This window comes from Lepus europaeus, chromosome 14 (assembly GCF_033115175.1).
Source record: "Lepus europaeus isolate LE1 chromosome 14, mLepTim1.pri, whole genome shotgun sequence".
Taxonomy (NCBI): domain Eukaryota; kingdom Metazoa; phylum Chordata; class Mammalia; order Lagomorpha; family Leporidae; genus Lepus; species Lepus europaeus.
Window position 1 is genome coordinate 94,859,156 of NC_084840.1, and position 15,153 is coordinate 94,874,308.

The following is a 15,153-nucleotide window of genomic DNA, read 5'->3' on the forward strand; positions in this document are numbered from 1 at the left end:
GGGTTTCCCCGCAGGAGGGAGGCGCCGCAGTTTGAGAGTGAGGTGTTAGCCCAGAGGTGGCGGGGGGACGTGGGGAAGGGCCGCGTGTCACCAGTTCAGGAGGACTTGTGGGGAAATGGGTCGGGCTTCTCTGGCTGCAGGTGTAAGTGACAGAGAGTGAAGGCTACCTGATGGGCAGCTCCCTCCCCTCGTCTCCTCTCCCAGAGAACAGAGTTGAGTTTGGGAGAAGTTGCATTTCTGATGCCTGGTTGAAGATTGGTGTCTGAGCTGATGAGGAGAGATGGGGGTTTGAAGGTGGATTTGGAAGTCGTCATTGAGTACGCTACAGTGAAGTGCTAGGCATAAGTGGACACACTGAGCGCCCGACGTTAGGGCCAAGCAGGGGCCAGTGATTTGCTAATTAATAGATGAAATCTTAAGGACGAAGTGGTAAAATTGTCATAGATAATTCACTAGGATGGGGACAAAAAAGATATCGCTGGACCAGGCCTCACAAATGGAAAATCGGTAAAGTTGCTAGAACTGTTTCGAGGAAAGCAAGCGTTACTGGGTTGTGAATACGGCAGAGGATGAACCTAAAGGAGGGAGCGGGTTGGTGGTGACCGTGCCTGGGAAATGAAGAGGAGCATAGACTACACTGGCAGGAGGCGTGAGGACAAGGGGACGGAGTTGGTAGCTGTGTAGGAACATGGAAAGAACGTTGGTGTTTAGAGTTTGGGAAGCTTGTGTGCCAGAAGACTGGGAGAGAAGACGAGAGGTCGGCTGAGTTTCTACTTATTTATTTTTATGTTTGAAATTGTATTTACTTGAGAGAGAAAGAGCTCTCCTAACTGCTGGTTCACTCCCCAAATGCCTGCAAGAGCTGGAGCCGCGCCGGGCACTCCAGCTGGGTCTCCACTTGGGCGGCAGGCACCCAACTGCTCAAACTTGCTGCTGCCTCCCAGGCACGTGAGCAGGAGGTCGTGACGGAGAGCAGAGCCAGGACGTGCACCCAGACTGGGATCTGGCGCGTGGGTGCCCAAAGTGGGGTCCTAACTCCTGCACCAAATGCCGCTGACCACAGTTACTCACGAGAGAATTATGGGAGCAAGGCCTGAAGAAGGCTGATGACCAAATGCTCGCCTGAGCTGGGGCCAAGGAGGGGTGTCTAGGAGAAGAAGTGGAGGGCCAGCAGCCGAGATTTGGTGAGGTGGGAGACAGCGTGGCACTGGGGGTCCGAGGGGTTCTCAGAAGTGTGGAGTGGCACCCTCGAGGGGACAGGAGGGGGACCCGAGACAGACTTCTCTGAGCAGTGTCAAGAAATTAGCTGAGCCTGGCAGCTGCGAATCAGTCATCTTTGCGGTTTGCTTCAGTTTGATGAGCTGGCCAGGAGCAAGAGCAGGCAGGCACAGAGCTGGGATTCTCCGTAGCTGGAGACCGGGAATTGAATGTTCTGGAAGCTGGGCAGGGGAGCAGGCGCTGGCGAATGCTGGTAGTCTAGTGAAGAGAGTGGTTTCTGGGGAGGCTGACGGGCCTCAGAAAGCCCAGGGGCAAGTTTAACTGGCTAAGGATTGAGGGCTCCGCAGGTCAGACCGGGAAGAGAGTTGCTTGTGGTTCAAGCCTTGTCACAAAATTCTCTGGGTTTGCAGAGAAACTAGAATTGAGCGTATCTAGAATACCAGGGCTGCAGACCCGGATGTGCTACAGTTTTGTGAAATTCCTGACACCTTGCACCACCTTAAGATTCTCTGGATTCCGGGACTGTTTCGCTCCCTGTGGGATACTCAGCCCCCCCCCCCCCCCCCCCCCCCGCCCTGCACACTGTGAGAGAGCAGTAAATACTTGTTGAATGAATACCACCCTGCGGATCCTCCCTGCCTGGCCTGTGGGCTCGTGTCTGACACCTACTGGTAGAGTTCTTGAACTGCACCGCGTGGCCACCGCCTTGCGGTAGGAGGGTGTAGTTACTTGAGCACACTACCCTTGTCTGAAGCAAGCCTGCAGGTGGGTCTGGGCCTCTTCACCGAGGCTTCTACGGAAGTTTTACACATAAACCCTCTCTGAATTTGACTTGTAGCTTTGGGTACTGCCCTGCCAACTTAATGCTTTCATTGATGTTGAGTAGCTGTTTGGGAAGAAGGTAGAAAGATTGGGTTTGTTGTCAGCCTGTAGGAGAATAGTACTACACACTATAGAGAACCCCTGAAGGATTTTGTCATTTTTCCTTAAAAAAAAAAAAGTGAAGTTCTTATCTGTTAGTGAACAGACTTTATTTTTTATTTTTTATTTTTTTATTTTTTTTTTATTTTATTTTTTATTTTTTTAATTTTTTTTTTTTTTTTTTTTGACAGGCAGAGTGGACAGTGAGAGAGAGAGAGAGACAGAGAGAAAGGTCTTCCTTTTGCCGTTGGTTCACACTCCAATGGCCGCCGCGGTAGCGCGCTGCGGCCGGCGCACCGCGCTGTTCCGATGGCAGGAGCCAGGTGCTTATCCTGGTCTCCCATGGGGTGCAGAGCCCAAACACTTGGGCTATCCTCCACTGCACTCCCTGGCCACAGCAGAGAGCTGGCCTGGAAGAGGGGCAACCGGGACAGGATCGGTGCCCCGACCGGGACTAGAACCCGGTGTGCCGGCGCCGCAAGGTGGAGGATTAGCCTGTTGAGCCACGGCGCCGGCCTTATTTTTTATTTTTTTAAAACTTTTATTTAATAGATATAAATTTCGAGAGACAACTTTTCGATTATAGCAGCTTTACCCCCCCATAACCTCCCTCCCCCGCAACCATCCCATCTCCCACTCCCTCTCCCATCCTATTCTTCATCAAGATTCATTTTCAATTATATCTATATACAGAAGATCAACTTGGTATGTACTAAAATTTCAACAGTTTGCTCCCACACAGATACCCAAAGTATAAAGTACTGTTTGAGTAGTAGTTTTACCGTTAATTTGCATAGTACAACACATTAAGGACAGAGGTCCTACATGGGGAGCAAGTGTACAGTGACTCCTGTTGTTGATTTAACAATTGACACTCTTATTTATGACGTCAGTGATCACCCGAGGCTCTTGTCATGAGCTGCCAAGGCTATGGAAGCCTCTTGAGTTCACAGACTCCAACCTTTTGAGACAAGGCCATAGTCAAAGTGGAAGAGTGAGCATACTTTAAATATTTAAAGTATTTATGAGCAAATTGCCGTGATTTCTGAGATTTGCTTTAAAATGTTTTAGAAAAAAAGGATGAATTGATTTTAAGATTGATTTATTTGAAAAATAGAGAAATCTTCCATCTACTGGTTTACTCCCCAAATGGCTGCAATAGTCAGATCTGGACCAGGCCGAATCCGGGAGCCTGGAACTCCATTCTGGTCTCCCACATGGGTGGCAGGGACCCAAGTATTTTGGCCATCATCTGCTGACTTTCAAATAAATAAATCTTTTTTTAAAAAGTTGAATTTAACTGAAGCATGATCAACAGAAGATTTACCGTAATTATTTAAGCTGGGTTCAGAGCACTACATTTTATTGTCTTTTCTGTTTTCATGTGTGCTGGACATTTTCTCTAATAAAAGATTTTTTTTAAAAAAATTAGGTGGGTGCAAGTTGAGAGAAAGTTCAACATAATTAAGTTAGGACGTGGCCTGCTTTTTTTTTAGATTACACAGATTTCCTTATTTCGTTTGTTTCTTTGCTATTGCTGGAGCATCAGCGTGAGCAGAGGATGGTGTTTTTGCTGATAATAGACACACAGGTTGCGGATCCCTGGTCCAAAATGCCTGTGACTGGAAGAGTTTCGGGTTTTAGAATTTGGGGGGTTTTGGATATTTACATATTCCTAATGAGATACCTTCAGAATGAGACCCAAGTCTCACATACATAGCCTGAAGATTGTGTGTGTGTGTGTGTGTGTGTGTAAGTTTAGTACCTCAAGGATATAGTTATTTAAAAGGGAGAGAGAGGGATAGAGAGAGCTCTCATCTGCTACTTCACTCCCCAAATAAATGCGTGGGAACCAGGAACTCATCCCCGTCTCCTGTGTGGTGGAAGGGGCCCAGCACTTGGGCTGTCATCTTTTTTGCCTCTAGGTGTGCATTAGTAGGAAGCTGTGATTAGGAGTAGAGCCAGGACTTGAACCCAGGTACTCTGATTCGGGATGCAGGCGTCCCAAGAGGCATCTTAACTGCTGTGCCAAATGCCTGCCCCCTTCAGAAACTATTATGTAATATTTTAAATTGTGTGTATGAACTGAAGTTTCAAGTTTTGAATTTTGGAGCATTTTCGGATTAGGGATGTTCAGTCTTCAACATAATTGAGACCTGACAGATGATATCCATTGACAAGGTTGCGAAATCCTGGAGTTTGGAGTCTGCAGTCCCTGATGGACGATGAGCTGTAATTTTAGAGTGCTCTCTCTCCCTCCAGACGGAAGAGCATCTTGGGTGGGAATTTGGGGAACACGTAGCTTGAATAAGCTGGCATGTTTTTCTCTCCTTGCTGCTTTTGTCTTTCCAGCAAAGACAGATAATCGGCCACACCAGCCCTCCAATGCATTCCGCTGAGTTAGGGCTGTAGGGATGTGTCACCCAGTGTTTCCGCGAGGTTCTTGTTATTCTGTGTGACATCAATAAATCATATCCCGCAAATAAAAGTTAGAAGCCTGTTTTCAATAATGAATCATAGTTTGCAGTATTTCAGGACAGCAAAATACAGGGTGGGAAACAAGTAACTTTCAAATGCTTGCCCCCGCTCTTTGTCATGTGGGCATGGTCTGCTCTCCCTCCACGCCCTCTGCCCCCAACCTTTCTGCTTCCCTCTCTAAGATGATTGCAAATGTCTGTGAAGCCCTGTAGCCCTCCTCCTCTGTTCTCTTCCCTAGGCATCAACGCCAGGCTGAATTTGGTGTTTATTACTTTGTCCCTACTCTGTTGCCCAATAAATCCGTCTTCACTCTTCCCCTCCCCCTACCCCATGGCAATCTATTTTTCATCAGAGAGAAGTTAAGACCTTTTTTAAAAAATCAGCCAGGCTTAACTTTGATATGTTTCATTCTACAATTGGGTTTTCAATTAGTTTTGATCTTAAAAGTAGGAATTAATTCCAATAAGCTGTTTAGTTGATTTTTCCTGAATAATTGATGCCCGATGCTTTCATATTCCATTATCTGATGCACCTCTTTAGCTTGGCACCGTCATAAGGCTTATCTGACTTCATAATGAGGACACTCTCATTTCCATTTCAACAGCCTTTTATTGTGCAGAGAATTTTCTTTCTTCACAACAGAGATCAATGAAAAGACCTTTCTCTGTGACAATAACTGTCATACAAGAAGCCTTGGTTGCTCTAAACAGTTTTGGGGAATCATGTTTGAAAACACAGAAAAAAACAAAGGTTAGTCTCAGCGATAGCTGTTATTTTCTACTGTTTTGGTTCTGGTTAGAACGTGGAATGGCTTTTCTTTGTATAAAGCTGGCATTTTCAGTCTGTTGAAGAGTCCCCAGGCCTGTGAGGTTCCCTGACCTATAATGATCTCTTCCTGTGTAGGTCCTCGTTTCATAGCTCAAGTCTTACTGTTTCTTATCTGTTTGCTTTGCAGACTTAGTATCTTAAATTTACAGATAATTTTAATGTGCTTTTGACGTTAGCAGTAGCTGTAGGGATTGAAATTTCCCATCCTAACTGACAAATCCTGCGCCCATAAAGATGCAGCACTCAGGATTGAGACCCAGTCTCTTAAGAGGACCAGGGCGGGGTTTGCGTCAAAGTGGTGAAGTTTTTTAGTACAGCCCCTCTTACCTCTCCACCTTTTTTCTCCCTGTGTCCTTTTTGCTTTGGCCTACATTCTTCGACTTCCCCATAATATGACAGCTGGGTTTTATGGGAATTCTTTTGTCGATCGCTAGCAATGGAACAGGCTCTGGGTCACCGGGGTGGAGCACCCCAGACCTGCACAGACACCTTCTACGGTTGTGAGGACTGGCGTAACGACGTCACATTGTGGCCTGGCTGCTCTGTGAACGCTGCCGTGGGTTCCGTCTTCCATCCTGGCAGCAGCCTTGCCCCAGAGGAGCAGTTTTCACTCCCACTTGCCAGATGAGTGGACTGGGTCACGTAAATAATTTGTCTGAAATCACCTGGAGATGGGGTTGCCAGATGGAATGCAGGATGAGCCGTTAAACTGGAATTTCATATATACAACTAACGTTTTTAGAAATATGCAAGTATTGAGAAATCTGGGAAATAAATGATAGTGCTGGGTTTTTAACCATATAATCTGGTATAGGCTACTGTATTGTAGTGGTGTGGGAGAACAAATCCCATTCACCTGGACATTCGATATTCAGACCCCATCCACCATCCAGATGTTAGGGATTTCTTACTCAAGTTAATTTTTCCCAAACTAATCATGTTTACGATGATACCGAAGAACGTGTGTTCTTTCTGATCTCAAGGACGATGGATGATTTGGCTTTTTATGTCCTGCTGCATCCACACTAAGAATATACTGGGCCGGTGCCGCGGCTCAATAGGCACACCGGGTTCTAGTCCCGGTTGGGGCTTCGGATTCTATCCCGGTTGCTCCTCTTCCAGGCCAGCTCTCTGCTATGGTGTGGGAGGGCAGTGGAGGATGGCCCAAGTGCTTGGGCCCTGCACCCCATGGGAGACCAGGAGAAGCACCTGGCTGCTGGCTTCGGATCAGCGCGGTACACTGGCCGCAGCGGTCATTGGAGGGTGAACCAACGGCAAAGGAAGACCTTTCTCTCTGTCTCTCTCTCTCTCACTGTCCACTCTGCCTGTCCAAAAAAAAGAATATATTAACATAAAACATCATCTGGTTACTTTAGCCTTTCTCATCCGTCTGCTGTCATTGTCTTTTTACTTCATTTTTGCAGAAACGGAAAGTTTTAATTATACATGTTCGCTGAAAACCCACATTTTCCTTTTCTTTTGATAAAGTCAAGGAAATGGCATCTAAATAAGGTATTTGACAGTTCTCTGAATCATGTCCTTTGTGTTCTCAAAAAACTAGTTACAAAATATAGACGTGGAATTGAAAGACGGTGTTTCTTCCTTTTTCTTTTCTTGTTATTAAGAATTGCCAAGGAAGCCGTTGGGTTCCGCTAAATCATCCCATGGAGACACAAGGGGTCATTTTTCCTGGTGAATTATCACCAGGATTTTAGTTTTTTTATTTCTAGAAATTTACTCACAAACACTTAAGACCCAAGAGACTGACTGACACACTCTGAGTCTGCTGCTGTGGGTTTCCCATTCTCACAGCCAGTGTTAGTATTAAAGAGAAGATGCTCTTAGAATGAATGAGCCAAGCGTGGAACTGCAGACTTTCAACAATGGGTATGGAAACGAAGGATCAGCATCGCCTGGTGGCACTGCCTGTGATTAAGGGGTTCTTCTGAGAGCCTCTTCTGTGGTCCAGAAGAACTGGATGTTAGTAACAGCAAGTCGGAACTTTGGAGGAAGCCCGGAAAGGAACGTGAACAGGAGTCGGAAGTACTGCTCTGAGCAGACAGACTGGTGCCTGTTAGCAAAGCGGTCTTGATTCACTGTGCTCCATCTCCGTATGTTTTCAGGCATAGCATCTTTAAAGCTCTGTCAGTGACAAAGGATCTGACTTTGCAACAACGTTCATTGCAAAAGTAGTATGTCCTTTATAGAAATGAATATCAAAGTGGTGTGGATCGCCTCCTATCTGTGGGAGTGAAATTCTCTATCCGAATTTTCAGAAGTCGCTGCATTGCTTCCCGAGCAGCTTCTTGGTTTGTGGAGTTCATTACTAATCATAAAGCCGTGACTTTGTTGCCACAGCACTTATCGACCCTCGAATCTCCCACCAGGAAGAGATGGTCTTTCTTTCTTTCTTTTTTTTTTTAATTTTTATTTTTTTATTTTTGGCAGGCAGAGTGGACAGTGAGAGAGAGAGAGAGAGAAAGGTCTTCCTTTTGCCGTTGGTTCACCCTCCAATGGCCGCTGCGGCCGGCGCACCGCGCTGATCTGATGGCAGGAGCCAGGTGCTTCTCCTGGTCTCCCATGGGGTGCAGGGCCCAAGCACTTGGACCATCCTCCACTGCACTCCCGGGCCATAGCAGAGAGCTGGCCTGGAAGAGGGGCAACCGGGATAGAATCTGGCACCCCAGCCGGGACTAGAACCCGGTGTGCCGGCGCTGCAAGGCAGAGGATTAGCCTAGTGAGCCGTGGCGCCGGCTGGAAGAGATGGTTTTTCTTTCATGTCCCTTGTTGTAAAAAAATTTTTTATACTTCAATCTTTGTTTAAAAATCTGACGTGCCATGTGGAACTGGCCCTGCCTGTGTACTACCAACTTGATGGTAATTCACTGTTTTACTTTAAGTGACTTAAATTGAAAAGGAAAGTGCTTTCCTTTTCAATTAATTGCAAGTAGACTATCAACTTGTATCTGCTAGGCTTTCAGAGTTACCTTCGGTTACTCTGAAAACAGCATGAAATGCCATATGTGAATCAGATCTGGGTTCAAATCTACCCTGTCTCCTTGCAAGTCCCTTAGTCTGTTTCCTCATCACCCCAATGGCACTTTCAGCTTCATAGCGCCAGTCTTGAAGGCGCGTGCAGATTCAATTAGATAATTGGTTTGCTCATTCCTTGGAGAATTGTTTCCTGAGTGCCACCTCTGTGCCAGGTCCTGGTGTGGTGATGCGGGTATCGGAGGGCGTGGAAGATTCCGGCTCCTCATGTTAGTGGGAGACATACAGCAAGCATGCAGGCAAATAAAAATGTGATGTTAGGTAGTGAGGGGTTAGTTCTTGAGGAAAAATGAAGCCTGGCACATACAATTTGATGTGGCAAAGAAAGGATTGCAACATGTCTTCTGGCTTCTAAAATATAAACAATCCTCACAGCGCTCAAAGCTTGTTAAGTAGTTATCTATTCTTTCTTTTAAAGGGCTTCTTCCAGAGTAGATAGATAACCTATAAGGAGAGACACTGACAGATATTCCTTTAAGCAACTTTTTTTTTTTAACATCATCACTTATATTTAAATAGGAATACAGATCATTAAAAGTGTATGAACATAGAACACAAAATGCAGTTTTACTTAAGCAGTCACTTAAATGGGGCTGTTTTTAAGCTTCTTCACTGACAGCGGATTTTGACCATTGAACAAATTGTACTTAAATTAACAACAGTAAACGTAAAAATTCAAATTTAAATATAACAATGTGGACCAGCAATAACAACAGTACAGGAAGCATCTTCATTACCAAACAAATGAACAAATTTGCAGACACTCAAATACTTCCTGAGGTATGCCAAAACACCGACATCACAGATTGCATTCACTTGGGAGGTATCAGTACATGTTCCAGTGAGACTGTTTGCAGCACTTACAGTATAGACAAAGCGGCATTGGACAGCCAGGGTTCACATCTGAGAGCCATATGCTACCACTTGCCAATTTAACATTACAGCTAGCACAGTGACACTTACTCATTTTGTATTTTTTTTCTTCTGAAACTCAGTAAGCACGTTATCATTTAATCACATGGAATAATGCCATGTCCTCCTCCTCATAACAGTAAATTTTAAAATCCGAATACTTTGTATCATGGAAACTTTACCTAGCTGTACAAAGGCTCCTAAATATAGTACAGTCATAAAGTTTCTTCTTTGTAGATTCCATTAATTTATAGTTATTTTAGTACAGGTAAATGTAGGACAATACTCTAGATTATTGGGCAACAAAAATGTCAGTGAGTCGCTAGCTGTACTTAAGTAGGAGCACAGCACAACCACAACCACGACCACAACCACAACCACGACCACAACCACAACCACAACCACGGCAAGTCAGTGCCCTCCCAGGTCCTCCACTGCTCCCGGGATTTCTTTCCACTTCACAGGAGCTAGTTTAATGGACACCGTTGGGTCTCAACCTATCTCTGGAAATCTCCTTTATTAATTGTAAAATTCAATAATGGAACATCTGTAGTCTCAATAAGCTAGTTTGTTTCTTGTTCTTCACTAGTTCAGATACAATATGTAATGTGGAAAATTTTTATATATTCCTTATTAAAATGATTAAAGGTATCTAAAATACCACTAGTGGGTGAAATATTAACCAAAAACATGCCACTAAGAGTATTTTTAAGTCTATATTTTTCCTAACTAGAAAAACTATGGGATTCTTAATGAACACAGACATAATGACACTTCAACCCTGCTGTTTTACAACATCAATAATAAGAGTAAATGATTGAGGCCAGCGCCATGGCTTAACAGGCTAATCCTCCGCCTTGCGGTGCCGGCACACCGGGTTCTAGTCCTGGTTCGGGCGCCGGATTCTATCCTGGTTGCCCCCTTCCAGGCCAGCTCTCTGCTATGGCCCGGGAAGGCAGTGGAGGATGGCCCAAGTCCTTGGGCCCTGCACCCGCATGGGAGACCAGGAGAAGCACCTGGCTCCTGGCTTCGGATCAGCACGGTGCGCCGGCCGCAGCGGCCATTGGAGGGTGAACCAACGGCAAAGGAAGACCTTTCTCTGTGTCTCTCTCTCTCACTGTCCACTCTGCTTGTCAAAACAAACAAACAAACAAACAAACAACAACAAAAAAAACCTGATAGACTCTTCTGCCCAGAGACAGAAGAACGAAGACTTAACACTGTATGTATGTAATGAGAGAAGGAAGAAAAAGATGGTCCAATATAACCAATGCCTTCTTTTTAAAAACATTCAAAAACAGATTGCCTTAATATGTGGTTAGATTCTTAGTAACAGGATATTCTGAAATCTAAGGAACTACAGAAGATAAACCAGAGTAAGTTCAATTTCCCTGCGTTTTCCCATAAATATTCCTATTGTTTACTCTGGATTTCTTTTGTACATTTTCTGGGGAAATTTTCAACCTTCACCTTCTTTCATAGTGATAACCATGTTTCTGTGTGTGTGGCACATCCTTTTTTTTTTTTTTTTTTTTTTTTTTTTTTGAAGATTTATTTATTTGAAAGGCAGAGTTACAGAGAGGTAGAGGCAGAGAGGGGTCTTTTATCCTCTGGTTCATACCCCACATGGCTGCAATGGCCGGAGCTGCGCCGATCAGGAGCCAGGAGCTTCCTCCAGATCCCCCATGTGGGTGCAGGGGCCCAAGGACTTGGGCCACCCTCCACTGCCTTCCCAGGCCATAGCAGAGAGCTGGATTGGAAGTGGAGCAGCCAGGACTCAAACCGGCACCCACATGGGACGCCGGCACTGCAGGTGGTGGCTTTACCTGCTGCGACACAGTGCCAGTCCCATGTAGCACATCCTTAAGCATCTTTTGTAAGGCTGGACAAGTAGTGACAAATTCTTTAAATTTCTGCTTGTTATGGAAGGTCTTCATTTCACCTTCATTCATAAATGAGAGCTTTGCAGGGTACAGTATTCTAGATTGACAGTTTTTTTCTTTTAAGTCTTGGAATATATTTCACGGTTCTCTCCTAGCCTGTAGGGTTTCTAATGAGATGTCAGCTGTGAGTCTAATTGGAAATCCTCTGGAAGTAATCTGGCATTTCTCTCATGCACATTTTAGAATCTTCTCTTTGTTTTGCTGTGGTGAGTTTGATGACAGTGTGTCATGGTGAGGATCTTTTCTGGTCCTGTCTATCAGGAGTTCTGTGTGCTTCCTGCACTTGGATGTCTTTTTCTCTTGCCATAAATTAGAGAAGTTTTCTACAATTATTTCACTAAACAGCCCTTCTAATCTATTCTCTTTCCATGCCTTCAGAAACTCCTAAGGCCTGTATGTTAGGTCATTTGATAGTATTCCAAAAATCGCCAAAATTGTTTTTTAGTTTTCTAATTTGTTCTTTTTTTGGTCTGACTGTAAAATTTCCAGAGATTTGTCATCTAACTTGGATATTTCTTCTGCTTCACTGGCTGTTGCTAATGCTTTCCACTGCATTTTTTCTTTGATCTATTGAATTCTTCATTTCCAATATTTCATTTATCTCTTTAAAATCTCAATTGCATGGGGAAAACGTTCATTCATGTCATGTATGGATTTCTTTAATTTGTGAATTTTCTTCTGGTTTCTTCTGAGTAATCCTATGATCAATTTTTTGTATTCTGTTTCCAGCATTTCTTCAGTCTCTTCATCTTCCCATTCTAGTATTGAGGTGGTGTTGTGTTCCTTTGGAGGCATCATGTCTCCTTATTCTTGTTTCTTGAGTTGCTGCATTTATTTTGGGCATCTGTGGAGATACTTGATACATTTCCTCACTGTGATGCCTCTGTGGCTTAGTGAAGTGTCCCCTCTTTCAGTGACTACCCAGAGGCACGTGCTGGGTGTGGCCAGGGAGCTCTGTTCAGTGTTCCAGGATGAGGGGAGTATCCAGGGTGACACCCCAGTTGGGTGTGGCAAATCTCTCTTCTTAATCAGAAGGAAATGATTAATCTGCTCTGTTGGTGTAGTTCCTAAGAAGACCAGTGCCTGATCGCTAGCCCCAGTGGGTGTACTGTTTGTTCACACTGCCACAAGAATCACACAAAGGATCCGTGCAGTCCTTGGTGTGAGTGTAGATCCAACAGCAATGGCCCGAGCACGTGGAGCCACCCACAATGACTAGCCAAGACCCAGCAACTCCCTGTACCCTCCCGTGCAGCCATAGTGTTTTCATTTCTCCCAGCCAGACTCGGGCATCTCCCCTCAGCTAGTTGCTGGGCGCGCGGCCACAGGCTGATGCAGCTGCTGCATGTGTCCAAAACGTGCCCACCCTTTCTTGGCTAGTTACAGGACGTGGTGCTGGGTGGTCAGGGAGGAATGTGCACCTCCCCCCCTTTTCCCTCTTGTTTGGCAGGGACACTGTCCTGTACGAGGCTCCACGCTGGACTCCCGCCAGGCTCTTCCTCAGCTTTATGGCCAGTGCATGGGCTGCTGCAGTGTGGTCTCATCTCTCTCCAGTGCTGGTGCTGAGGCTCTGGGCTGCTGGGGTCCTGAGCTGTGCGGGTCCACACCCTCCATGTAGGTCCACAGTGTCTCTCTAATTTGCATGGCGTTTGCTCTGCCATTTTCTCCCTAGCTCTTCCCTGAGATGGGACTCTCTCCATGTTTGTTTGTTTATTTTTTTTAACTACCTTCCTTTAGACTAGAGAAGTGAGCTCCCTCCCAATTCCGCCATGCCATCGTAGTGTCTCCCCTTAAGAAATTCTTTTGAGCTACCTTTGTGCACCACACCCCATGATAAAAATTCAATTCTCTTTTTTTTTTTTAAAGGATTTATTTGTTTATTTGAGAGTCAGAATTACAAAGAGAAAGGGAGAGACAGAGAGAGAGATCTTCCATCCGCTGGTTCACTCCCCAAATGGCCACAACAGCCAGGAGCCGGGTCTCTGACATGGGTGCAGGGGCCCAAGCACTCGGACCATCTTTTGCTGCTTTTGTAGGCACAGTAGCAGGGAGCTGGATCAGAATTTGAGCAGCTGGGACTCAAACCTGTCTACACCACAGCTTCAGCCCCCAACATTTCAATTTTCTGTGAAAGAAGTTGTGAATTCCTTGTTGGCCACTCGGTCACTTTCTGTCCAGTGTTGCTGTACAGCAAGGCTCGCTTCACTGTCTTGCTGTACGTGTGTGGATGCTGATTTCTTATTTACATTCTTCTTGAACGTTCACCACCTGTGTCTTCTGCAGTGGTTCTCACACTCAACTGTGCACCTGGGCCACCTCGGAGTTTCTGATTGAGCCGCTCCACGGCGAGGGCCACGGTTGCATTTCTAGCTCATTCCGGGTGGTATTCTTGCTGCAGGCCTGGGGACTACCCTTGAAGAACCCCGGTGGACCTCTCTGTGCCCTGCAGTACTTGTCCTGGTCTTTGTCACTCAGACACCCTGTTTTCTGGGAGTCTTTCCTTGGCTTCCATCTTACTGAAACTGTCAGCTCTCAGACGTGAGCATGTGTTGGGGTCATCTGGAAACTACTGGAAGAGTGGGTTTCTGCTTGGACTCCACAATATTCATTTCTAGCAGCACCTCAGATGGTCATGCAGATGACCCATGGGTAGCAAACCCTAAAACACCGACAGAATCGATCATGCGCGCCTCAACCCCGTGACGTGTTTTGTGTTTGTCTCTGGTGGTGGTTGTGTTACACTGTCATCTGTCTGTCCATCTGTAAGGGAAAGGAGTGTGTCCCAGTCCTCACAGTACCTTCATGCCCAGTACAGTGAAGCGTCATAGAGCAGCAGTAGTCTGTAGTCTGCCTGTTAGCCATGGGGCTGTGTCTCCCGAGGCCTCAGCCTCCCGTGGATGCAGTGGTGGCAGGGATGCTTGCTTGCTGTGGGAATCGGCTTTAAGGTATGTGTGGTGTTCAGTGTAGGAATGGACACAGAGAATGTGTACAGGAAGTGGGACCATCACAGTGCTCTGGTTGTCATTGTGTCATGGAAGAAGCAAAATCAACAGGTGAACCAAGGGAAATGTTGACCTTGAGGTTTTATCATTCAGATTCAGGATATGTACTGAGCACTTCTTTAAAAGATCTTACTTTGTCTCAGTTGAATATTTCATATTTTGGTATTTAAATAAATATTAGCAAGAAAAGCCATGCGTGTGTGTTTTCTCTCCCACAGGAAAACAAGGGAAGCGCCTGGAGCCCATGGACACCATATTTGTCAAGCAGGTTAAAGAAGGCGGGCCAGCGTTTGAGGCTGGGCTGTGCACAGGTGCTGGTTCCTCTTCAAACCTGAGCGCTCGCACGTTGTGTCTGCCATGTGTTCCCTTTCTCCAGCTTCTGTTGTATCTCCTTTTCCTTCACATCTGTTATTATAACTGTCCTGGGGAGCACCCTGGCTGGGATTTGTTAGGATGCACTGTTGATACATTCGCTACCATAATCACCCTTTCATGTAATTAGCCATGTGTTCCTCTATGCCCAAGTGGGCGAGTTTGAACAGAAACAACAGTATAGACTGATAAACTGTTGACACTTCTGGCTGCCACACAGATCCTGGGCTCTTAGTAGCTCTCCTAAAGAGCCTATTTTGTCTATGTTGAATTTTGACACAGGATTACAAAATAGCAAAATGATGAAGGTATTCATTTGGCATAATTGAGATAATCTTCTTGGATCTCCAAGTTCTGCAAATGCCTGATTTGCCAAAGGTGAACTAACTGGCATCAAAAACAGCTTAAATCACTTATGCAATGCAAGC

The 15,153-nt window shown here is 45.5% G+C and overlaps 1 protein-coding gene across 3 annotated transcripts in view; it reads left to right on the forward strand.

The window, feature by feature from the left end:
- ARHGAP21 (Rho GTPase activating protein 21) overlaps positions 1-15,153 on the forward strand; it is a 144,802-nt gene that overhangs the window by 74,132 nt on the left and 55,517 nt on the right. For all 3 annotated transcript variants that reach the window (XM_062211178.1, XM_062211175.1, XM_062211177.1), the window contains exon 4: positions 14,572-14,664. In XM_062211178.1, the coding sequence (XP_062067162.1) occupies positions 14,572-14,664 (93 nt within the window). The remainder of the gene's footprint in view (positions 1-14,571; positions 14,665-15,153) is intronic.